Below are 27,154 nucleotides of genomic sequence, written 5' to 3' on the forward strand. Positions count from 1 at the left end.
TTTCCAGTGGTCCCACCTGCCTGCACGTGGCCCATAAACATTTAAACTTGTCTTATCCATGCACCTGCCCATACCTGCCCATAGGTCACAACTACGTCCTCGTTCCATCTTTTGTGTAAAAAACTTACCAGTCACGTTCCTATTAAAGGTACACAAAAAAGGTGGAGAAACTCAGCGGGTGCAGCAGCATCTATGGAGTGAAGGAAATAGACAACGTTTTGGGCCGAAACGTCGCCTATTTCCTTCGCTCCATAGATGCTGCTGCACCCGCTGAGTTTCTCTAGCTTTTTTGTGTACCTTCGATTTTCCAGCATCTGCAGTTCTTTCTTAAAAACGTTCCTATTAAATCTTTCTCCCCTCACCTTCAAACTCTTGTTCTCAATTCCCCAATCTGGGCAAAAGGCGGTGCACTTACTTGATCTATTCCTCTGATGATCTTGTACACCTCTATATGATAGATCAGCCATGATTGAATGGCCTAATTCTGCTCCTATAACATGAACTTATGAGAGGCTTGGTCTTTTATCTATGGCTGAGGGGTGACCTTATAAAAGCATATAAAATTACGGAGGGCATTGATAAAATGAATAGCCATAGTCTCTTTCGCAGGGTAGAGGAGTCTAAACCTAACACAGGTTTAAGGTTAGAGGGCATAGATTTAGAAGGTTTGGAGGGATATGGGTCAGGCACAGGCAAGTGTGTTTAGCTTGGTTAGGCAACCTGGTCAGTATGAATGAGATGGGCCGAAGAGCCTGCTTCCACCCTTAACGCCCTATGAAGTCATGACTATATTAATTTATCGATCCTGGGAATGAGACTAGGTTAAATTTATTTTCATCGGTAGACCTGGGACCAGCAAGCAGTGAGTCGCTTGGCTTTGGCACCATCTTGAAGGGTTCACCACCTCCCCTGGCAGCATGTTTAAACCACAGTTGCATGTACATCGGATTATATTTCCAACTGTTCAGAACGTAAGGGCATCAATGGTATGTTAGCATTCATAGCAAAAGGATTTTAGTATAGGAGCAGGGAGGTTTTACTGCAGTTGTACAGGGTCTTGGTGAGACCACACCTGGAGTATTGCGTACAGTTTTGGTCTCCTAATCTGAGGAAAGACATTCTTGCCATAGAGGGAGTACAGAGAAGGTTCACCAGACTGATTCCTGAGACGGCAGGACTTTCATATGAAGAAAGACAGGATAGACTCGGCTTGTACCCGTTAGAAGTTAGAAGATTGGTGAGACCACACCTGGAGTATTACGTACAGTTTTGGTCTCCTAATCTGAGGAAAGACTTGCCATAGAGGGAGTACAGAGAAGGTTCACCAGACTGATTCCTGAGATGGCAGGACTGCAGGAGATGGCAGGAGATTGCACTATGGGAACTTCACTCACCCCCCTGCAGGAACTATACAACAGGAGGTGCAACTCCAGAGAAAACAAAATCATGAGAGACCCCTTCCACCCCTGCAACGGACTGTTCCAGCTGCTACGGTCCGGCAAACGCCTCCGTTGCCATGCGGTGAGAATGGAGAGGTTGAGAAGGAGCTTCTTCCCAGAGGCAATTCGGACTGTAAACGCCTATCTCACCAGGGACTAACTCTACAGAACGTTTTTCCTTCCATTATTTATTATGTAAAAGAATATGTGTGTTATGATTGTGTTTATAATTTGTTTGGTTGGTTTGTTGTTTGTCTTTTGCACAAAAGTCTGCGAGCATTGCCACTTTCATTTCACTGCACATCACGTATGTGTATGTGACAAATAAACTTGACTTGACTTGACTTGACTTGATTGGGGGGGGGGGATCTTATAGAAACTTACAAAATTCTTAAGGTGTTGAACAGGCTAGATGCAGGAAGATTATTCCCGATGTTGGGGAAGTCCAGAACTAGGGGTCACAGTTTAAGGATAGAAACATAGAAATTAGGTGCAGGGGTAGGCCATTCGGCCCTTCGAGCCTGCACCGCCATTCAATATGATCATGGCTGATCATCCAACTCAGTATCCAGTACCTGCCTTCTCTCCATACCCCCTGATCCCCTTAGCCACAAGGGCCACATCTAACTCCCTCTTAAATACAGGCAATGAACTGGCCTCAACTACCCTCTGTGGCAGAGAGTTCCAGAGATTCAACACTCTGTGTGTGAAAAAAGTTTTTCTCATCTCGGTTTTAAAGGATTTCCCCCTTATCCTTAAACTGTGACCACTTGTCCTAGACTTCCCCAACATCGGGAACAATCTTCCTGCATCTAGCCTGTCCAACCCCTTATGAATTTTGTAAGTTTCTATAAGATCCCCTCTCAATCTCCTAAATTCTAGAGAGTATAAATCAAGTCTATCCAGTCTTTCTTCATAAGACAGTCCTGACATCCCAGGAGTCAGTCTGGTGAACCTTCTCTGCACTCCCTCTATGGCAATAATGTCCTTCCTCAGGTTTGGAGACAAAAACTGTACGCAATACTCCAGTTGTGGTCTCACCAAGACCCTGTACAACTGCAGTAGAACCTCCCTGCTCCTATACTCAAATCCTTTTGCTATGAAAGCTAACATACCATTCGCTTTCTTCACTGCCTGCTGCACCTGCATGCCTACTTTCAATGGCTGGTGTACCATGACACCCAGGTCTCGCTGCATCTCCCCTTTTCCTAGTCGGCCACCATTGAGATAATAGTCTGCTTTCCTGTTTTTGCCACCAAAATGGATAACCTCACATTTATCCACATTATACTGCATCTGCCAAACATTTGCCCACTCACCCAGCCTATGCAAGTCACCTTGCACTCTCCTAGCATCCTCCTCACAGCTAACACTGCCCCCCAGCTTAGTGTCATCCGCAAACTTGGAGATATTGCCTTCAATTCCCTCATCCAGATCATTAATATATATTGTAAATAGCTGGGGTCCCAGAACTGAGCCTTGCGGTACCCCACTAGTCAATGCCCGCCATTGTGAAAAGGACCCGTTTACTCCTACTCTTTGCTTCCTGTTTGCCAGCCAGTTCTCTATCCACATCAATACTGAACCCCCAATGCCGTGTGCTTTAAGTTTGTATACTAATCTCTTATGTGGGACCTTGTCGAAAGCCTTCTGGAAGTCTAGATACCCCACATCCACTGGTTCTCCCCTATCCACGCTACTAGTTACATCCTCGAAAAATTCTATAAGATTCGTCAGACATGATTTACCTTTATTAAATCCATGCTGACTTTGTCCAATGATTTCACCACTTTCCAAATGTGCTGCTATCCCATCTTTAATAACTGACTCTAGCAGTTTCCCCACTACCGATGTTAGACTAACTGGTCTGTAATTCCCCGTTTTCTCTCTCCCTCCCTTCTTAAAATGTGGGGTTACGTTTGCTACCCACCAATCCTCAGGAACTACTCCAGAATCTTAAGAGTTTTTAAAGATTATTACTAATGCATCCACTATTTATGGAGCTACTTCCTTATGTACTCTGGGATGCAGCCTATCTGGCTCTTGGGATTTATCGGCCTTTAATCCATTCAATTTACCCAACACCACTTCCCGACTAACCTGGATTTCACTCAATTCCTCCAACTCCTTTGACCCGCGGTCCCCTGCTATTTCCGGCAGATTATTTATGTCTTCCTTAGTGAAGACAGAACCAAAGTAGTTATACAATTGGTCCGCCATATCCTTGTTTCCCATGATCAACTCACCTGCTTCTGACTACAAGGGACCTACATTTGTTTTAACTAATCTCTTTCTTTTCACATATCTATAAAAACTTTTGCAGTCAGTTTTTATGTTCCCTGCCAGTTTTCTTTCATAATCTATTTTTTCCTTTCCTAATTAAGCCCTTTGTCGTCCTCTGCTGGTCTCTGAATTTCTCCCAGTCCTCTGGTATGCTGCTTTTTCTGGCTAATTTGTACGCATCATCCTTCGCTTTGATACTATCCCTGATTTCCCTTGTTATCCACGGATGCGCTACCTTCCCTGATTTATTCTTTTGCCAAACTGAGATGAACAATTTTTGTAGTTCATCCATGCAGTCTTTAAATGTCTTCCATTGCATATCCACCGTCAACCCTTTTAGAATTAATTGCCAGTCAATCTTGGCCAATTCACATCTCATACCATTAAAGTTACCTTTCTTTAAGTTCAGAACCATAGTTTCTGAATTAACAATGTCACTCTCCATCCTAATGAAGAACTCAACCATATTATCGTCACTCTTGCCCAAGGGGGCACGTACAACAAGACTGCTAACTAACCCTTCCTCATTACTCAATACCCAGTCTAAAATAGCCTGCTTTCTCGTTGGTTCCTCTACATGTTGATTTAGATAACTATCCCGCATACATTCCAAGAAATCCTCTTCCTCAGCACCCCTGCCAATTTGATTCACCCAATCTATATGTAGATTGAAGTCACCCATTATAACTCTTTTGCCTTTGTTGCACGCATTTCTAATTTCCTGTTTGATACCATCTCCAACTTCACTACTACTATTAGGTGGCCTGTACACAACACCCACCAGCGTTTTCTGCCCTTAGTGTTTCGCAGCTCTACCCATACCGATTCCACATCCTCCAAACTAATGTCCTTCCTTTCCATTGCGTTAATCTCCTCTCTAACCAGCAACGCTACCCCACCTCCTTTTCCTTTCTCTCTATCCCTCCTGAATATTGAATATCCCTGGATGTTCAGCTTCCAGCCTTGGTCACCCTGGAGCCATGTCTCCGTGATCCCAACTATATCATAATTATTAATGGCTATCTGCACGTTCAACTCATCCACCTTATTACGAATACTCCTTGCATTGAGACACAAAGCCTTCAGGCTTGTTTTTACAATGCTTTTACCCCTTCTACAATTATGTTGAAAAGTGGCCCTTTTTGATTTTTGCCCTGGTTTTGTCTGCCTGCCACTTTTACTTTTCACCTTGCTGCCTATTGCTTCTACCCTCATTTTACACCCCCCTGCCTCTCTGCTCTTGTACCCATCCCCCTGCCACATTAGTTTAAATCCTCCCCGACAGCACTAGCAAACACTCCCCCAAGGACATTGGTTCCATTCCAGCCCAGGTGCAGACCGTCCTGTTTGTACTGGTCCCACCTCCCCCAGAACTGGTTCCAATGCCCTAAAAATTTGAATCCCTCCCCCTTGCACCATTTTTCAAGCCACGTATTCATCTGCAATATCCTCCTATTTCTACTCTGACTGGCCCGTGGTACTGGTAGTAATCCAGAGATTATTACCTTTGAGGTCCTACTTTTAAGTTTATCTCCTAGCTCCCTAAATTCATCTTGTAGGACCTCATCCCTTTTTTTACCTATATCGTTGGTGCCAATATGCACCACGACAACTGGCTGTTCACCCTCCCCCTCCAGAATGTTCTGCAGCCGTTCAGTGACATCCCTGACCCTTGCACCAGGGAGGCAACATACCATCCTGGAGTCTCGTTTGCAGCCGCAGAAACGCCTATCTATTCCCCTGACAATTGAATCCCATATTACTATTGCCCTTCCACTCTTTTTTCCCCCCCCTCATGTGCCGCAGAGCCACCCATGGTGCCATGAACTTGGCTGCTGCTGCATTCCCCTGATGAGCTATCTCCCTCAACAGTATCCAAAATGGTATACCTGTTTAGGAGGGAGATGACCGCAGGGGACTCCTGCACTACCTGCCTACTGCTTTGCTGACTATTGGCCACCCGTTCCCTTTCTGTCCTCTTACCTTTTACCTGTGGTGTGGCCAACTCACTGTACGTGCTATCCACGACTTTCTCAGCATCGTGGATGCTCCAGTATGAATCCAGCCGCAGTTCCAATCGTTCAATGCGATCTGCCAGGAGCTGTAGCTGGACACACTTCCTGCAAACGTAGTCACCAGGGACACCGACCATATCCCTGATCTCCCACATGATAAGAGGGAAATCTTTTAGGACTGAGATGAGAAAATCATTTTTTACACAGAGTGGTGAATCTGTGGAATTCTCTGCCACAGAAGGTAGTTGAGGCCAGTATTGGCTATATTTAAGAAGGGGTTAGACGTGGCCCTTGTGGCTAAAGGGATCAGGGGGTATGGCGAGAAGGCAGGTATGGGATACTGAGTTGGATGATCAACCATGATCATATTGAATGGCGGTGCAGGCTCGAAGGGCCGAATGGCCTACTCCTGCACCTATTTTCTATGTTTCCATGTTTCTATCAGGACATATCCCTGTCAAGGGATATGGGTAGAAAACAGGAGTGGGGTACTGATTTTGGATGATCAGCCATTATCATATTGAAATTCGCAGTGTTGGCTTGAAGGGCCGAATGGCCTCCTCCTGCACCTATTGTCTATGGTTCTATAATGATTTCACTGATCAATTACCAATTCATCCTCTTTTTCTGTCATTTTGAGTTGGTCGTTAGCACTGTGAAGTGTCTCCTGCTCTTCCTTAAATTCTGAGATCTTTTGTTTACCCCAAGAACCCAGTGACTTCAGGGCTAATCCAAAGGATTGCATTTCTGACACCTTTGGCACGATGTATTGGAATTTGAGCCAAGTCGAAGTCAGTGTTTGAGGTGGAGGGAAGGAGAGGAGAATTGGAAATTGCAAGGCCCTCCGGAAAGATCAAGTGATTGATACTGAGATCATCTGTAAATATTAAATCAATATTATGAGCAAATGGAAATATGCTATGTAAATCCAGAACATTTTTTTTTTGGTGCAATTTCATGTAAAGTAATCACAGCACAGAGAATAAATTAACACTCTATTTACATTCTGTTACAGTTTAATTTAAAAGATTTGTTAATAATACATTGATGAGTTGCAACACCAAGAACCATTTGTTATTCCACATCATGCCTTGTATCTGAAGCAGAGATCTGAGTCACGTATCGATGTTCTCCAGAGATGCTGCCTGACCCGCTGAGATACTTCAGCATTTTGAATCTTTCTATGGTATAAACCAGCATCAGCAGGTTATTCCATTTTTATAACTGTGTCTTATGACCTTGATGAATGTTTCAAAATGATTTACAGTCAATGATCATATATGATCATAAGGTCATAAGTGATAGGACCAGAATGAGGCCATTCAGCTAATCAAGTCTACTCCACCTTCGATCATGGCTGATCTATCTTTCCCTGTCAACCCCATTCTCCCGCCTTCTCCCCATAACCTCCGACATGCATACCAGTCAAAAATCTTCTCAATCTTTGCCTTAAAACTGCTATTTTACTTATTTTCTCATCCTCTTTAGCCAGTAATGCTAAGGTAATTTTATACTACTTAGCAGAGCTTCAGCGGAATTAATCAGAGTCCAATCTACAGCGTATTCTGTCTCAATAAGACAAGCCTGGGTACACTTCATAAAGAGTGTTCAGGCCTTAAGGCACAGTGGAAGAATGGATAAAGAAAATCTCTAATTCGTTATTTGTGTGTGTTTTTTTTTTCCCTTGCCCATCCAGTCATGCCTCGTTTTGCTGAACAAGTGGAAGTCGCAATTGAAGCGTTGAGTGCAACTCCCCCACAAGCCTTCGAGGAGAATGAGTTCATAGATGCTTCACGCTTAGTTTACGATGGAGTACGCGACATCAGGAAAGCAGTGCTGATGATAAGGGTATGTTTGCCAATTCTTTACTTGGATTTACCGACTTGGGTGGCAGTGCTCACTGCTAAAATAGTTTGACATCTAAAGGTTGCTAAATCTGAAGCACGGGGGCTGATTTACTTAATGTTTTTGGTAAAGGCAGCAATCATGATCTTGGATGAAGTAGCCAAAGAAATAAAAATAATTCTCATCCATTGATTGTTGCCAAGTGTTCATCTGCCCTCTGCTTGGATGTGAGTCGGTCATTACATTATCCAGGTGAGCTTGAGAAGGACAATGCATTTAGGCATTGGAACGAGGCATTTGAATGTTCAGAAGCTGATGCAGAAATGGGATGTTTGCACAGAAGGAGACTACAATATAACCTTCCCAAAGTTAATTGTGGGTGGCTAAGGTGGCGCAGCGGTAGAGTTGCTGCCTTACAGCGCCAGAGATCCGGGTTCGATCGTGACTACAGGCGTTGTCTGTATGGAGTTTGTACCTTCTCCCCATGACCGCGTGGGTTTTCTCGTGATCTTCGGTTTCCTCCCACACTTTGATTAAATTACAGGTTTGTAGTTTAATTGACTTGGTGTATGTGCGGGGATTGCTGGCCGGTGTGTACTTGGTGAGCCGAAGGGCCTGTTTCTGTGCTGTATCTCTAAACTAAACTAAACAGCTAGCATGTTCAACTTAGTCATATATTTCACGATAAAAAGATTAGTGTGGATTTTTTGCTGCATTTTATTTGTTATCAGTATAATGTGCATGAATGATTGTGGAATATTGAAAGGGAATTGAATTCAGTAAAACTCAAGCTTCTGTGATTTTTTTTTTCTGGTCATCTTCATTTGGTTTAAATTAATTTGGTTTATATAATCCAGAATCCAGAAATCCAGAAATATAATCCAGAAATGAGATAACTGTTCTTTGTATTAAATCTGAGTCTGAGTCTAAAGTCTGAAGAAGGGTCTCGACCTGAAACGTCACCCAACCCTTCTCTCCAGAGATGCTGCGGGTCCCACCGAGTTACTCCAGCATTATGTGTCTACCTTTGATTTAAACCAGCATCTGCAATTCTCTCCTACACATGCTGCCTTACAGCGCCAGGGACCCGGGTTTGATCCTGACTCAGTTCTGTTTAGTTTATTGTCACGTGTACCGAGGTACAGTGAACGTCACTGTGCTGCCTCGAAGGTGCCTTGAACTCAGTGGGAATCAAGAGGAAATCTCTCCACTGGCTGCAGTCGCAACTCACATCAGGCTTCTAGAAAGGTTGTTGGAAATCAATTATCTAAAAACCAGGACATCATTACAGCAGTTCCTCAAGGTGGTGTTGTAGGCCCAACCATCCTCAGCTACTTCATCAATGACCTTATTTTAATTATAAGGTCAGATTTAATGAGGTTCACTGTTGATTGCACAATGTTGAATTTCATTGACGTTCACCAGCAAATGAACGGGCCCACGTCTGCATTCAGCAAGGCATGGACAATACTCAGATGTGCAGAAATAAGTGGGAAAGTGGCTACTCAAGCACTGGGCACTGATCATCTCCAAAAATTATTCTTATCAGCTAGCTTTGATATGCATCGATATTGACATTGCAGAGTTCCAATGCTTCATCAAAATTATTAGGGGGCAATGTGATGAATGGAAATTTAACCTAGTCTCATTCCCAGGATAAATAAATTAATAGAGAGTCCTGACTTCATAGGGCTTCAAGGACGGAAACAGGTCCTTCGGCCAAATTCATTCATCCGACCAGGTTGGATAACCAAGCTAGCCGTATTTGCACTGCAGCTAGCCCATATCCCTCCAAACCCAAATCTACACCCTTTCATCGTAAACCTATGCTAGCTTTAGATTCCTCTACTCTGGCGAAGTGACAGTGATTATTCACTTTAACTATGCCTTTCTTAATTTTATATAACTTTATAAGATCATTCCTCAGCCATGGATAAAAGACCAAGCCTCTCTTATAGGAGCAGAATTAGGCTATTCCACCTTTTGTCTACGCCAATCAACCATGGCCGATCTATCTTTCCCTTTCAACCCCATTTTCCTGCCTTCTCCCCATAACCCCTGATACCCATACTAATCAAGAATCTGTCAATCTCAGCCTTAAAATTAGCTAGTGACTCGGCCTCCACAGCTGCCTGAGGCAATGAAGTCCACATTCACCGGACTCTCCGAATAGCTCAAACCCTCCAGACCAAGTAACAACTATGTGGATATTATCTTTCCCTGTTTAATAATTTCCTTCCTGAAACAATGTGATCAGACTGCACAAATGAGTCCAATGTGAGGCCTTGCCAATGTCTTTCCAGCTGTAACAAGATGTCCCAACTCCTGCACTCAATACACAGATGAATGAAAGGAAGCGTGCTAAATACCATCTTTACCTCTCTGTCCACCTTTGTTGCCAACTTCATGGAACTATCTACCTGCATCCCTGGGTCTGATTGTTTTACAACACCACCTAAGGCCTAACGATTTATTCTGTATGTCCTCTCCTAATTTGTCAGACCAAAATACAATCCCTCTTCTAAATGCAATACCTTACATTTATCTATATAAAACCCCATCTGCCATTCCTCGGATAATTGAAACAGTTGATTGAGATCCCATTGTAACTACAGATACACTTCCTCATGGTCCACTACGCCACTTATTTTAGTGTAATCCATACAGTTACTAGGCGTCCATAGCTTCATTGACAGCCAAATCATTAATATTAATAATGAACATCAATGGACTCAGCATGATCTCCATGGCACATCATGTGTTAGAGGGCTCCAGTCTGAAAAACAACCTCGACCACCATCTTCTGTCCTCGCCCTCAACAACTTTACATTTGACTCCTCCCATTTCCTCCAAACACAAGGCGTAGCTATGGGCACACGCATGGGCCCCAGCTACGCCTGCCTCTTTGTCGGGTACATTGAACAATCCTTGTTCAATACATACCAGGGCCCCATCCCTGACCTGTATCCCCGTTACATTGACGACGACTGTTTTGGGGCCACCTCCTGCACCTACACACAACTGACTGACTTCATCCACTTCACCACCAACTTCCACCCGGCACTCCAATACACCTGGACCATTTCCGACACTTCCCTACCATTCCTTGACCTCACCATCTCCATCGCAGGGGACAGACTCCTGACCGACATACACAACAAACCAACTGACTCACATGGCTATCTGGATTACACGTCTTCCCACCCTGCCCACTGTAAAGACTCCATCCCCTCCTCCCAATTCCTCCGCCTACACCGCATCTGTTCCCAGGATGAGACATTCCACACCAGGGCATCAGAAATGTCCTCGTTCTTCAGGGAACGGGAATTCCCCTCCGCCACCATAGATGAGGCTCGCACCAGGGTCTCTCCCATACCCCGCAACACTGCTCTCTCTCCCCATCCCCGCACTCGCAACAAGGGCAGAGTCCCTCTGGTCCTCACCTTTCACCCCACCAGCCGGCAAATACAACACATAATCCTCCGCCATTTCCGCCACCTCCAACGTGAACCCACCACTCGCCACATCTTCCCATCTCCCCCTATGTCTGCCTTCCGCAAAGACCGCTCCCTCCCGCAACTCCCTTGTCAATTCTTCCCTTCCCTCCCGCACCACTCCCTCCCCGGGCACTTTTCGTTGCAACCGCAAGAAATGCAACACCTGTGCAACAAATTCTTCCCTTCACCTCCCCCCTCGACTCCATTCAAGGTCCCAAGCAATCTTTCCAGGTGCGACAAAGGTTCACCTGCATCTCCTCTAACCTCATCTACTGCATCCGCTGCTCTAGATGTCAGCTGATTTACATCGGGGAGACTAAGCGTAGGTTGGGCGATCGTTTCGCCGAACACCTCCGCTCAGTCCGCAATAACCAACCTGACCTCCCGGTGGCTCAGCACTTCAACTCCCCCTCCCATTCCCAATCCGACCTCTCTTTCCTGGGTCTCCTCCATTGCCAGAGTGAGCAACAGCGGAAATTGGAGGAACAGCACCTCATATTCCATCTGGGGACCTTGCATCCGGATGGCATTAGCATTGAATGCTCCCAATTTTGCTAGCCCTTGCTGTCTCTCCCCTCCCCTTCCTTAACCCTCCAGCTGTCTCCTCCCACCCTCCTATCCGCCTGCCCTCCGGCTCCTCCTCCTCCCCTTTTCCTTCCTTCTCCCCCACCCCCACTCCCATCAGTCTGAAGAAGGGTTTCGGCCCGAAATGTCGCCTATTTCCTTCGCTCCATAGATGGAGCTGCACCCGCTGAGTTTCTCCAGCAATTTTGTGTACCATCCTCTGTCTTCTGCCTTCAAGCCAATTTTGCAACCAATTTGCTAGCTCTCCCTGGAATAATCGAGTCATAGTCATACAGCATGGAAACAGGCCCTTTGGCCAACCTGCCCACACCGGCCTACATGTCAGTATACTGTCCCACCAGCCTGCATTTGGGCCATTTTCCTCTAAACCTGTCCTATCCATGTACTTGCCTAAATGTTTCTTAAACATTGCAATAACACCTGCTCAACTACCTCCTCCAGCAGGTTATTCCACACACCCACCAGCTTTTGTGTAAAAAAGTTACTCCTCGGGTTCCTATTAAGGCTTTACACCCCCCTCTCCACACCTTAAATTTATGTCCTCTGGTTATTGATTCCCCTTCATTGGGCTAGAGGCTCTGTGCATTTACCTGATCTAATTCTTTAATTTTGTGCACCTCTATAAATCACCTCTCTTCCTCCTGTGCTCCAAGGAATACAGTCCTAGCCTTTCCCCCCTCTCCCTATAGCTCAGGCCCTTGAGTCCTGGCAACATCCTCGTACACAATACACTAGATGTGGACAGATAGACACAAAAAAGCTGAAGTAACACAATGGGTCAGACAGCATCTCTGGAAAAAATGAATAGGTGACATTTCCCAGATCATCTGCTCTCCTGATATGCCTCTCTAAATGTGGCCTCACCAATATCTTATATAACTGCAACATGACCGCTCAATACTCTGTCAGATTAATCCATAAGATCCAACCTTTTCAGACCAGCCTCACTATCTGCTCATTGCATTTACTTGTAATCCTTGCGAGAAGACTCAAAATTGACTTGTTTTATCGGCACTAAAGATGCAAGAATTATTCATTTTGAATCTGTGAAGCAAGCTGCTGTTCTTCTATCAAACCAGAAAATAATCCTCGTATGTTATAGAGTCATACAGCACGGAAACAGGCCCCTCGGCCCAACCCACAATCCTACACACTAGGGACAATTTACAATTTCACCAAAGCCAATTAAACCTACAAACCTGTGCGTCTTTGGGGTGTGAGAGTAAACTGAAGCACCCGAAGAAAGCCCACATTGTCATAGGGAGAACGTGCAAACTCCATGCAGACAACACCCACAGTCAGGAATGAACTCGGGTCTCAGGTGCCGTAAGGCAGCAACTCTACCTCTGCGCCACTGTGCCACCCCATTTTGTCCATCGCTCCCTGAACCTTTCCTATCCATGTACCTGTCCAATGTCTTTCAAATGGTGTTATTGTACCTGCCTCAATTACTTCTCTGGCAGCTGTGTGACTAGTTATCACAGCATCTTTCATGGAAGTGCATAATCTCAGATGTTCAGTTTCAGTTCAGTTTATTGTCACGTGTACCGAGGATGCGCGCTAACCAGTCAGCAGAAAAACAATACAATATGACTACAATCGATCAATTTACAGTATACAGATACATGAGAAGGGAATAACGTTTAGTGCAAGATAAAACCAGCAAAGTCCGATCAAGGATAGTCCTAGTGTTTACGAAAGAATTGCAGATGCGGCAAAAATCGAAGGTAGACAAAAATGCTGGAGAAACTCAGCGGGTGAGGCAGCATCTATGGAGCGAAGGAATAGGTGGCGTTTTGGGTCAAAACCCTTCTTCAGGTAGTCTCAGTGTCATCAAAGTGGTAGATAACAGTTCAGCACTGCTCTCTGCTTGTGGTAGGATGATTCAGTTGCCTGATAACATCTGGGAAGAAACTATCCCCGAATATGGTGGAGTGCGTTCTATACCTTTTGCCTGATGGGAGAGGGGAGAAGAGGGAGTGGCCAGGGTGCCATGCTTCCTGGATTATGTTGCTGGCCTTGCCGAGGCAGCGTGAGGTATAAATGGTGTCAATAGAAGGGAGGTTGGTTTATATGGTGGTTTGGGTGGTCCACAATTCTCTGCATGTCCTGATCATTGTTAGTGATTACTATACACCAAAGTGTGGGACGGATAAATGAGGCAGAGGTTTTGGTCAAAGCTTCCTTTAATCTAAGGGAACCCTTTAATAGACAATAGACAATAGGTGCATGAGTCGGCCATTTGGCCCCTCAAGCCAGCACCTCTATTCAATGTGATCATGGCTGATCATCCCTAATCAGTACCTTGTTCCTGCCTTCTCCCCATATCCCTCGACTCCGCTATCCTTAAGAGCCCTATCTAGCCCTCTGTTGAAAGTATCCAGAGAAACGGCCTCCACCGCCCTCTGAGGCAGAGAATTCCACAGACTCATAACCCTCTGAGTGAAAAAGTGTTTCCTCGTCTCTGTTCTAAATGGCTTACCCCTTATTCTAAAACTGTGGCCCCTGGTTCTGGACTTCCCCAACATCGGGAACATGTTTCCTGCCTCTAGTGTGTCCAAACCCTTAATAATCTTATATGTTTCAATGAGATCCCCTCACATCCTTCTAAACTCCAGAGTATACAAGCCAAGCCACTCCATTCTCTCAGCATCTGACAGTCCAGTCATGCCGGAAATTAACCTTGTAAACCTACGCTGTACTCCCTCAATAACAAGAATGTCCTTCCTCAAATTAGGGGACCAAAACTGCACGCAGCACTCCAAGTGTTGCCTCACTAGGGCCCGATACAACTGCAGAAGGACCTCTTTGCTCCTATACTCAACTCTTGTTATGAAGGCCAAAATCTGTGTTTCTGTTGCTTGCCGCAGGCATTTCTTCTTGAAAGAGAAAGGAGATCTTCTGTTACCTATTTCTGTTGGTTAATACCATATGGTTAATATGTATGGGCTAGACATATGACATAGTCACTAAGAAAAATCTTGCCCAAAAGTACCCAGTTCAATTTCTGGAAAGTGGCTAATTGACCCAGCAATGATAACTAGCATGATCTAACTCGCATAAATGTGCCCAATCTCTAAGCATAAACGTGTAAATGAACTTGGATGGGCTGTGTTAATGGACAAGCATGCAATAGATGGATTGTAATGTAAATATGAGCCACTTCATATTCATCAGAAAACGTAAAATGGCAAAATAGCTCTTAAGCAACACAAAGCTGGTTGGTGTACAGAGATATCTTGGTCTGTTGATTAATGTGATGCAAAACATAAATAAAGATACAGCAGGCAATTCGAACAGAGAATAAATGTTGGCCTTCATTGCAGAAGAGTTAGTTTAGTTTAGATTAGATTAGAGATATGGAATATACCGTAACAAAGAACAAGCAGAGCTCTTGCAAGGCTTTAGTCTCTGTAACTAAAGAAAGATATTTACTTCACAGGGGATATTTTCTGTGGAAATGAGTTACTCACTGAGTTACTTTGGCACTTTGTGTCATTAAGTCACACGGCCTTCAGCCTGTCTTGCCCATACCAACCAAGATGGCCATTCCATTTGCCTGCACTTGGACCATAGCTTTCCTACCCATGTACTTGCCCAAATGTCCTTCAAATGTCATTATAATACCTGCCTCAACAACCTGGCAACTCGTCCCATGTACCCTTCACCCTCTGTGTGAAAAGGTTGCCTCTGAGGATCTTGTTAAATCTTTCCCCTCTCATCTTAAACCTATTTCCCCTGGTTCTTCATTCTCCTACGCTGGATGAAAGCCTATGCATTTACCCAGTCTAATCACCTCATAATCTAATGCACCTCTATAAGATCATAGCACATTCACCTACGCTCCAATGAATAAAGTTCTAGCCTGCCCAACCTCTCCTTATAGCTCAGAACCTGGTAACATCCTCGTAAATATTCTCTACATTCTATCCAGCTTTACAACATCCTTCCGACAGCAGGGTGACCAAAACTGAACACAATACACAAAGGTCTTATATACGATGGGACTCCAGATGCTGGTTTACACCGAAGATAGGTAGTGGGACAGGCAGCTTCCCTGGATAGAAGGAATGGGCGACGTTTTGAGTCAAGACCCTTCTTTAGACTCTCCCCTGGTTCTCAGTCTGAAGAAAGGTCTCGCCCTGAAACATCACACATTCCTTCTATCCAGAGATGCTGCCTGTTCCGCTGAGTTACTCCAGGTCTTTGTGTCACAGAAAGGTCTTGGGTCCTTTTGTGCATTAACCCGCATCCATCGTTCTTTGTTTCTACTGGATTATCCAGTGGGAATAGATTAAGATTGGCCAGTGTCCTCTAAAAACAGAGAAATCACATTGGCATGTGTACGAATACGAGACAGAATATCAGAGAGGTGCTGGGGAGAATTCCCTTTGTGTGGTACGGTATAAATCCTTGCAATTCTCTCACTTAGGTTATATTGATGCCCCAGTCATTTTGTGCATTCAAGGCTGAGACTGATAGATTATTGGACATCGAAGGAACTTAAAGATATCGTGATCATGTGGACTTTAAGATTGACCTTAAGATTTGGTGTCGTTATCATATTGAACGATGGAGCAGGATCAGGGAGTCTTAAGATTCCTTTGTAGTCATATTCTTAGATCCTTTTTATTTGAAATTAGGTTTAGGTTTAGCCATAGATTTATTATTGTATCGTGTACCAAGGGACAGTGCAAAACCTTATTTTGCATGCTATCAGATAATTCCATATATAATTGTCAAACACAAGCTCAATAGATGGATCAAAGGGGCAGATATAAAGTGCCCAATATATTTCTCAGCATTTTAACGCATCGTGAATTATGAAATTATATCACTTTCAATGTTTTGCAGATCAGGATTTTAAAAATAATAATTTTAAAACATTGCCCAAGTTAAAAGGATGGAGAATATGAGTATTGGTGCCGGTGGTTATAGAGGCAAGAGAGACAGAGAACTAAAAGAGGATTTATGCAAAAAATTGAAAACATTATAATTAATATTTGTAGTTATAAGAGGATACTCTTCTTGCTCAGAGGATGTGTTTGAGAAGGAGGTTCATAAGATCCTAGGAGTATTCGGCCCATCAAGTCTACTCGGCCAATTAATCGTGGCTGATCTATATTTCCCTCTCAACCCCATTCACCTGCCTTCTCCCCGTAACCTCTGACACCCGTACTGATCAAGAATCTGTCAATCTCTGCCTTAAAAATATCATTTGACTTGGCCTCCACAGCACTCCGGGCAACAATTTCCACTGATTCACTACTCTCTAAATAAAGAAATCCCACCTTTCTAAAGGTATGTCCTTTTATTCAAAGGCAATGACTCTCCCACATTCTCTGCACATCAACTCTATCCTGGCCTTTCACCATTGAGTAATTCAATGAGGTTCCCCCTCATCCTTCTGAACTCCAGCAAGTACAGGTCCAATGCAATCAAACACATCGTATGTTAAGCCAATCATTTCTGGGATCATTCTCGTAAACCTCCTCTGGACCATCTCTGATGCCTGCACATCCTTCCTCAGGGGTTGGACAGGCTAGATGCAGGAGGATTGTTCCCGATGTTGGGGCAGTCCAGAACAAGGGGTCACAGTTTAAGGATAAGGGGGAAATCTTTTAGGACAGAAATGAGAAAAAAAAAATTCACACAGAGAGTGGTGAATCTCTGGAAATTCTCTGCCACAGAAGGTAGTTGAGGCCAGTTCATTGGCTATATTTAAGAGGAAGTTAGATGTGGCCCCTTGTGGCTAAAGGTATCAGGGGGTATGGAGAGAAGGCAGGTACAGGATACTGAGTTGGATGATCAGCCATGATCAAATTGAATGGTGGTGCAGGCTCGAAGTGCCGTATGGCCTACTCCTGTACCTATTTTCTATGTTTCTATGTGGCCCAATACTGGTGACAATACTCAAAATGCAGTCTGACTAATGCCTTATAAAGCATCAGTATTACATCCCTGTATTTATATTCTAGCCCTCTCAAAATAAACGGTAAATTGCATTTGCCTCCTTAACTACAGATTCGACTTGCAAATTAATTTTTTGGAATCCTGCATCAGGATTGTCACCCAACCAACCTGCTATCCATGCTAGCATCTTCCCTCTGATACCATGGGCTCCCATCTTCTTTAGCACATGCAACACCTTATCAAAGGCCTTCTGAAAATCCAGGGTGAACAACATCCATTGCCTCTTCTTTGGCTGTCCTGCAAATTTCTTCAATGTATTCCAACAGGCCAGATCTCACTTTCACAAAACCCATGCTGATTTCGGGATATTTTTACTCAGTAATCAGAAACGTCATCCTTTTTAATGGACTCTAAACTCTTACCAACCACTGAAGTTAGAACCCTTGGGTGCAGTTCATCCTGACCTATCAACTTCCCAAGTACCTTCTCCTTAGTAATAGCCACTACACTTACCACCACTCCCGACTCTCTTGAATTTCAGGCACGTTGCTGGTGTCTTCCACTGTGAAGACTGATGCAAAAAGCTTATTCAATTCATGTGCCATTTCTTTATTCCCCATCATCACTTCTCATGCATCATTTTCCAGCGGTCCAATGTCCAATGTTAACGGAAGGTGATGAACAACAATCCCACACTCTAGAGCTGTCAGAGTTTTAACCTGACATCATGTTAGACATGAACAATGTGGGCAAAAGAGCCTGATCCTGTGCTGTACTCTTCTATGTTCTTAATTGGTGGCTGAGTTTAAGACGGAAACTGTATGGAGTCACAAGTTCACCCTGACTCTAACACCATTGTGAAATTGCTGACGTTCTGGTTCAGCTGCCTGATGAGATAAAGTCACCAGTAGAGGTATAAGATTGGAATGGAAGACAATATTTTTGCACGCTGCCGCACTCAGCTGAAGGAAAATCTGTTTCATCCACAACTGGATGCCAGCCAAGCAGATTTTTTTTAATTCCACCCTGTTGAGCAAATTCTTCAGACTTGTCAGGATGAAGAACTTGCTCCTCTAATAGGGAACTTGACAAGGTGCTAAGAGAATAGTATGTTTACAGTTACAGTGACTAAAATACTAGATACTAAGATAGTTGTGAAAATGATATCCATTCCAAATACTACTGAGCCTTTTTTTTCTTTATTTGTTTTATTTTCCTCATTGGATGTACTTAAATAATAATATTTAACTAGGGCTGCACGGTGGCGCAGCAGTAGAGCTGCTGCCTTACAGTGCCAGAGACCCGGGTTCGATCCTGACAACGGGTGCTTGTTTGTATCCAGTTTGTACGTTCTTCCCTTGACTTGCGTGGGTTTTCTCTGAGATCTTTGATTTCTTCTCAAACTCCAAAGGCGTACAGGTTTGTAGGTTAATTGACTTGGTATCAATGTAATTTGTCCCTAGTGTGTGTAGGATTGTGTTAGTGTGCGGGGATCGCTGATTGGTGCGGAGTCGTTGGCCGAATGGCCTGTTTCCGAGCTGTATCTCAAAACTAATTTTCGCAACTATATCTCAAAACTAATCTCGAAACTAACCATTATCCATTGCTGCTAAGCCTCCAACTACTCCATTACCTTGTCCTCCAATTTTTATAATTATTTTAAATATTAATTTTTAATACACCTGTTGATTTATAATACTATCACATGTCCTCACTATTAGATGGCAGTTGGTTGAAAAGGTTGACCATGGTGCATCTGAGAGAATTTGTGGACTCTATGTCCATTTGAAAAAACAGCAAGAAATTGTCAATAAATTTCTACTTAAAATCTTTGCTTTCTGCCAAACAAAATACATATCAAACCTTTTCTTTATTCAAAGGCTGTCCTAAGAAGTTTATTTCATTTACTGTCATGGCAACACCAAATGAAGTAATACTGTATTTTAGACGTAAATCGCGTTGTATTGCACTTTAAAAAAAAATACTCATAAAGGTTTTCTCAATATTAACTTCTGATGGAAAAAAAACATAGCCAGTAATATTTCATGATTAATGTCAGGGAATTGTTTATCTCCATTGTGTGTTGGTTATAGAATGACTGGTCGATGCGAACGAACATAACAATTAGGAGCAGGGGATGGCCAATCAGTCTCTCAAGTCCGCTCTGATATTTAATTTGATCATAGTAGATCTGATTATAATCTAAACTGCGCATTGCCTTCCACCCACAGTAACCTTTCACTTCCTTGCTTAAAAATAATAAACAACTCTGTTTCCACTGTTTTTTTTAAGAAGAATGACGACTCCCTGAAAAAAAAACTGTCATAGAGTCGTACAGTGATACAGCATGGAAACAGGCCCTTCAGCCAACTTCCCCACATCGAACAACATGTCCCATCTATACTAGCTCCCCACCCTTCTGTGTTTGGCCCATAAACCCTCTAAACCTACCTATATATTTAGAGTGTGGTGTTCAGTTCAGTTTAAGGTGAAGGGGAAAAGATTTAATAGAAATCTGAGGGGTAACCTTTCCACACAAAGGATAGTGGGTGTATGGAACAAGCTGCTAGAGGAGGTAGTTGAGGCTGGGACTATCCCAATGTTTAAGAAACAGTTAGACAGGTACATGGATAGTACAGGTTTGGGGGTGATATGGACCAAGCACAGGCAGGTAGGAATAGTGTGGCTGGGACATTGTTGGCTGGTGTGGGAAAGTTGGGCCAAAGGGCCTGTTTCCACACGGTATCACTCTATGACTCTATGACTCTATCTAAATGTTTCTTAAGTGTTGTCTTAAGTGTTGTGATAGTACTTTCCTCAGCTACCTCCTCTGGCAGACACAATATGCTGAAGTAACTCAGCGGGTCAGGCAGACTTTTCTGAAGAAGGGTCTCGACTCGAAACGTCGTCCATTCCTTCTCTCCAGAAATGCTGCCTGACCCGCTGAGTTACTCCAGCATTTTGATTTAAACCAGCATCTGCAGTTATTTCCTACGCATACCTCCTCTGGCAGCTCATTCTATGCACCTACCATCCTTTGTGCAAAAAATTGCCGCTCAGGTTCCGATTAAAGATCTCCCCCCTCACCGTTAACCTGTGTCCCCAGGTTCTTGTTTCCCCTACTATGGGTAAAAAAACCTCTGTGCATTTACCCTATCTGTTCCTGTACATTTACTCTATCTATTCCAACTCTAGTTTATATGGGTGACACATTATTTTTAAACGGTGACCCTGAGATTTAAGTTCTCCCACAAGAAGAAACCTCCTCCCCATTTCTCAGGATTCTTGTTAATTTGCTACTAATGCATTCGGAAAATAAAGTTGAAATTTAAGAATTGCTTGATTGCTTAAACTGTGATTTTCAGTTCAACTGTGACGCAATTACAAGTTTGCTTACACTTTTCACTGAATTAGTATATGGATTTAATATATTGGAGCCATTATATTAATAGCCTCCCCAGAGCACTTGACGCATGGCCATCAATTAATTTTAAATTGTTTTAACCTTTCTATCATAGAGGCACACAGCATGGAAACAGGCCCCTCAGACAAGCTTGCCCATGCCAACCTAGGTGAACACGCCCCACCTGCCCATGCTTGCCCCATATCCCACTACGATGCGATACGATAGAACTTTATTTGTTCCAGGAGGGAAATTGATCAAATCTTTCCTATCCATGTACCTGTCCAAATGTATTTTAAATGTTGTCATTGTTTTGCCTCAACTACCCCGTCTGGCAGCTTGTTCCATATACCTCACACCACTTTATGTGAAAACGTTGCCCCTCAGGTTCCTATTCAATCTTTCCCCTCTCACCTTAAACCTATGTCCTCTGGTTCTTGATTCCTCTACTCTGGCCATAAACATGACATAATGGCCAGGTCTTTTTTTTTCGTCACGGTATGCGTCTCTAACGTGACATATCTGTTTATTAATTGTGCTTAGCTAATTGATAACATCAGTGAATTAATTGAACCATTTATTTGTTTCACTTACAGCTCAGTTATGATATTCCATTTTAGAGTGTTCCTAACATTGGTAATATTGATCGAAAAAACCATAGATAAATGCGGCTTAATTTTTAATTGATATGCGCACTGGCACCTTTTTGCCAATGAAACAAAAACAATGATGGCAATAATAACATATTCAAAAGTTTGGAAAAGATTGAGGAAATTGTTTAGATTTATAAATTCTTAAGATTTTGAGTCCTTTGTTTTTTGAATCCTGCGGAACATTGTAAAATTTCAGTTACTTGGCAAGCGTCGATTAACTTGGGTCAGATTGACCATTTAATAGTAAAGATTCAAGGCTCAGAACATTGCAAACTCACTGTTGTCTGCTTTTTTTATCAATGAAATCAACTGATGTAAGGTCATATTTCGCTTGAGCAGCTTACAACCCAGCGGTATGAATATTGAATTCTCTAATTTCAAATAATGCTTACCACGCCCGAACCTTCAGACTCAGGAACAGCTTAATTCCCAGAGCTATAGCGGCTCTGAACCGGCCCTGCTGAATGCCGCCCACCCCCCCTGGACTGTCTCCGTCGGATGGTCACATCGCACAGACACGTCTGGACTGAACTGTTTTGACTATTTGACTATTCTTTAACAAACCATGTTCTCGGGGTATCTAAATCTAAATTTTATTAGTTATTTATGTTATGACATCGGATGGAAGCTGCATACCAAATCTCGTTGTGCTTATGTGCAATGACAATAAAATATATTATTATTATTACCTAAGTCCTCCTAGTTTCACTGTCGTCTTGCTGGCTTCACTGTCATCTTGCTGGTTTCACTATTCATATCTCTTCGTTTCCACCTCGTCCGCAGCAAAGATCATTGTGGGCTCCCCCTTTCCTTGGTCATCCGAACTGATTCTTTCATACTCTTCGTTCATTTGTTCTTTACACCTTTTCATACCTCTTGCGGCCCTCTCCCATAACTCTCAGTCTGAAGGAGAGTCTCGAGCCAAAACTTCACCTACTCCTTCTCTCCATGGATGCTGCCTGACCCGCTGAGTTGCTCAAGCATTGTGTGTCTATCATTGGTGTAAACCAGTATCTGCAGATCCTTGCTACACAAGTGATGTAAAGATTGTCCAAGAAAGTAGACTTGGAAGTAACGGATCAATAATCATCTCACTGAATAGTTGATCTGGCTTGATTAGGCTTGATGGTCTGTGCAAACTATTCATAACTTCATGTTCATAACAGTTCAGAATTAAGCCATTTGGCCCATTCAGCCTGCCATTCAATCATGGCTGATCTATCTCTCCCTCCAAACCCTTTTCTCCAGCCTTCTCCCCGTAACCTCTGACATCCGTACTAATCAAGAATCTAGTGCGAGGGGGGGGGGGGGGGGTGTGTGTGTGTATTGAGGGGGGACTTCATTAAAATGTACAGAATAGTGAAAGGCTTGGATAGAGTGGATGTGGAGAGGATGTTTCCACTAATGGGAGAGTATAGGACTAGAGGTCAAAGCCTCAGAATTAAAGGAGGTTCTTTTAGGAAGGAGATGAGGAGGAATTTCTTTAGACAGTGGATGGTGAATCTGTGGAATTCTTTGTCACGGAAGGCTGTGGAGGTCAAGTCAGTGGATATATTTAAGGCAGAGATAGATAGATTTTACTTCGGAGTAACGTTACGTGAAGAACCCGCCATGGCGCATGCGTGTCATATCGCTACACGCATTGCGAAACGACCAGGGCGCATGCGTGTCATATTGCAACACGCATTGCGAAACGACAGGTGGGGTGGAACGACGTTCTGCCGCAGCGGCAAGTTTTAGCTGTTTCAACCGACTTAGCCCCCGCACCGGCCAGATCAACACCGTGGCCGGACGGGAAGGCAAAAAGAAAAACAAACAGAGCCGTTAACTCTGAGGAGTCCGACTTTGAGGAGCCGCGAGCGGCCAGCAACCGTGTGCACTGGAGCCGGTTGGAGCAGCTCCAGGAGCAAATGCTCCAACGTGACGGACTCCGGGAGATGGAGTCTAGTCACCGTGGGTCATATATAACACCCACAGCAGCACCTTATGTAGGGCTGCACAGTGCATCTCCCTCGTCAGAGGGGAGTACTGGGGGTCAATTCTGGGCTGACCCCGAACAGGGGTTTGCTGAACAAACAACAAGTGTGCAGGGGGTGCAGGAAGGCGAAAATCTACTGGACATGGTGTCCAAGTACATACAGCCGGATCAGACTGTATGGAACCTAGAACAGAAGCTAGCTGCCAGCATTGATGTCCTGTCATTCAAGCAACTACAGGAACAGGCTGTGATGGACACCACTGCCAAATACCTGGCACCAGGAAATTGCGTATCCCTGAATGTTCCCGTCGTGAATAATTGCATCTGGAAACACGTCGGAGCAGCAGTTAGATGCATGGATGTCAAGCTCCAGAGAATACTAAACCTACTAACAGCAGGAATCACAGCATTCGCTCGCACAGTGGATGGGAAGGAAATGTCGCAAGAACAACAGGATGCACTGGCACTATTCTGCAATATGCAGTATGAAATCAATAGTGTCAGAAAGAGTGCCATCCGACCTGCCTTAAATCCAAAATTTGCAGGCCTGTGCAAACCTGGAGACACAAAGCCACCAATCTTATTATTTGGTGGAAACCTGTCCAAGCAGGTTAAGGAGCTCGATGAGGAGGCAAAAACCCAGGGGCTCATAAAGTCGACAACAGCAAGGACCTCCCACAGCCACAGACAGCACCCTTACGCAATTACTAGCAGAACAGGAGAAGGCTATTTACAAAAATTTTGAACCCAGCCCTAGCGTTTCTTCGGAAACAAAAACATATGATCATGGCCTATCTAGATGACATATTGATTATGGGCAAAACTTTGGAATTAGCCAAACTAGCTGTATCAGCCACCAAACAATTGTTTGAGAAACTGGGGTTTATTATCCATCCAGTTAAATCTAAACGAACGCCTTCCACCATAATGGATTATTTGGGGTGGGACTATTACACTCAGTTTTCACATGTCGGTGTGCATTACAACAGACACTTATAGTCTAAACAGGCCTGCAACAACCCATTGACATTTGTGAACCAGTGGTAGCAAGGTTCAGCATGCACCGAATAGTTTGGCTACTTTCACCAGCCACACAATTTGGACCTTTGTATTATCAAAATAGGTGAGACTTCACATAGGGCAAAAATACAAGCTAACAAAATTAATGCTGGAATTGTGTCTAATACAATGAAGCTAAACAATCAAATGGTGGTTATGGAATCAAAATGGATTTGACCAACTTGATTCGGCATTGTTCCAGCCCTATTTTATCATGGAAACCCTCAGTACTGCTAAAAACTGATGATTTCCGCGCTTGGTTGGGGCTAGCAACGAATTAAAAGATCTCCAGTTTGGAGCTAGATGGAATGACCACAGACGTTATTTCATTATTCAGACTGACTGGGGCATAAACTACCTGGAAATGTACCAAATGGTTTCTATGGCCTAAAGTCATACTGTTCAAAAATTTTGAAATCAGCCCAGCATGTTAGACAAAAACAGATTGACATGGCCACTCTAGGTGGCATATATGTGGGCAAAACTTTGGAATTAGCCAAACTAGCAAATCGCCACATCATGTTTGACAATCTGTTTATCATACAATTTGGCTAAATGAATGTATCCAGATAAATTATTTTGGGTATCACTACTTACATACCAGTAACCTAATGTCGGTGGCTTTACCAAAGGACAAGGGTCATGCAAATTCAATGAAAACAACCTCATTGACATCAGTGAACCAGTGGTAGCAAGGGTGATTGGCAAAATAGTTGGCTGCTTTTCCAGCCAAGTATTTGCTGAAATTGTATTATCAAAATGGTATGCAAAAATACAAGCACTCAATATCGATCTATTTGCATTTCTAGACCAATGAACCATTTACCAAACAAATGCAATTTGGAATTAAAACCCGGGGGCATCAGCGATCGATGCATTTTTCGCTGCTATTGGGGGAAAACCCCTCTATGCATTGCTACAAACTTCTGCCTCATCACTTCGGGTATTACGCAAACTACAACAAGACTCCAGTTGTGGCGGCAGATGGAATGCCCGATTGGCCTCACTACTACCATGGTTCCCTGTGATACTAAACATGGTCTTGGAAATGTTGTATCATTCCATGGCCTAAAACATACAGATTTGGAATTCATCTCCAGCATGTTAGGGGATAGCAATCCATGTCATAAAACGACAAACTTATTAATTTGTAGAGTCTAAAGAAACCTCTACTGGAACTGGGACTGACGGACCAAACATTGAACATTATCTCAGCGGCTCACAGGCAGTCCACAAAAAAACAATATCTGGATCTGGATATACATCAGGAAATGGGAGATATATTGTCACAGAAACAACATCACTTACAGCTCGATGAACATAACGTCTGTTCTGGAATTCCTGGCAGGCCTCCATTATGATGAGGGGCTCAGTTACAGTGCCATTAACTGCGCCAGAAGTGCCCTTTCAGCATATCTATGGCGAGGATCAGAGCGTCATTCTGTTGGGACTCACCCCCTGGTAACCAAACTTATGAGGGGAATTTTTAATATCAATCCCCCAAGAACCAGGTACTCTCAAATATGGGATGTGAGTATTGTCCTAACGTTGCTAAGGAACTGGTCTCCAGCAACAGCTCTATCCCTGCAAAAGCTGACGCATAAAACAGTCATGCTGATGGCTTTGGTCACAGCACAAAGGGTACAGTCTTTACATAAGTTAAGGCTGGACAATATGACTTCTTCAACAAAAAATATAACTTTTCATATTCACGAATTAGTCAAACAGAACAGACCGGGATCATCAGGCCTCAAAATAGAATTCAGGGCCTACCCTATAGATGATCGTCTCTGTATAATAAGACATTTATTGTTATATATGGAGAACACCAAAAACATCAGAGGCAATGAGATGGCACTACTAATCAGCCACAAGCAACCCCACAAAAAAGTGTCGGTTCAAACTATTTCCAGATGGCTGAAACAGGTTTTAACAACAGCGGGGTGGATACTAACATATTCAAATCTCATTCCACCAGGGCTGCAGCTACATCGGCAGCTATGGAGTTGGACGTACCGATGGACCAAATCCTGGAGACAACAGGATGGTCAAGGGAAAAAAGCTTTCCAACAATTCTACCATAAACCAGTGGTTAATGCTGGAACTTTTGTAGAATCAATTTTAAGTTCTGTAATATGATTTCACCCCATAAAATAGGGGCTATAATTTGTTGTTAATAAATTTACCATGGATTTTCAATATCGGATTCATGTTTAAACATGTTAACACAATTCCTCCCTTAGTCAATTAAGGCAGATGTGATGCATGGACTCGTTTCCACGGCATGAAATCACAGAGCTTTGAAATCTTCACGTAGTCACTCACGTGACTCCGAAGTAAAATAGTAAGATTAAACGAGAACTTACCAGTTCGAAGTTTGATCATTATTTTATGAGGAGTAACGTTGAGGTATTACGTGCCCTCCGTTCCCACCCTTGATCATAAAGTTCAACTGGTATCCTCTTGTCTAATCTTACTATATTC

At 43.5% G+C, this 27,154-nt stretch overlaps 1 protein-coding gene across 2 annotated transcripts in view; it reads left to right on the forward strand.

The window, feature by feature from the left end:
• ctnna2 (catenin (cadherin-associated protein), alpha 2) overlaps window positions 1-27,154 on the forward strand; it is a 1,403,856-nt gene that overhangs the window by 1,087,343 nt on the left and 289,359 nt on the right. For both annotated transcript variants that reach the window (XM_055644902.1, XM_055644985.1), the window contains exon 13: window positions 7,434-7,585. In XM_055644902.1, coding sequence (XP_055500877.1) covers window positions 7,434-7,585 — 152 coding nt within the window. The remainder of the gene's footprint in view (window positions 1-7,433; window positions 7,586-27,154) is intronic.

The sequence above is a fragment of the Leucoraja erinacea genome, chromosome 1 (assembly GCF_028641065.1).
Source record: "Leucoraja erinacea ecotype New England chromosome 1, Leri_hhj_1, whole genome shotgun sequence".
Lineage (NCBI taxonomy): Eukaryota > Metazoa > Chordata > Chondrichthyes > Rajiformes > Rajidae > Leucoraja > Leucoraja erinaceus.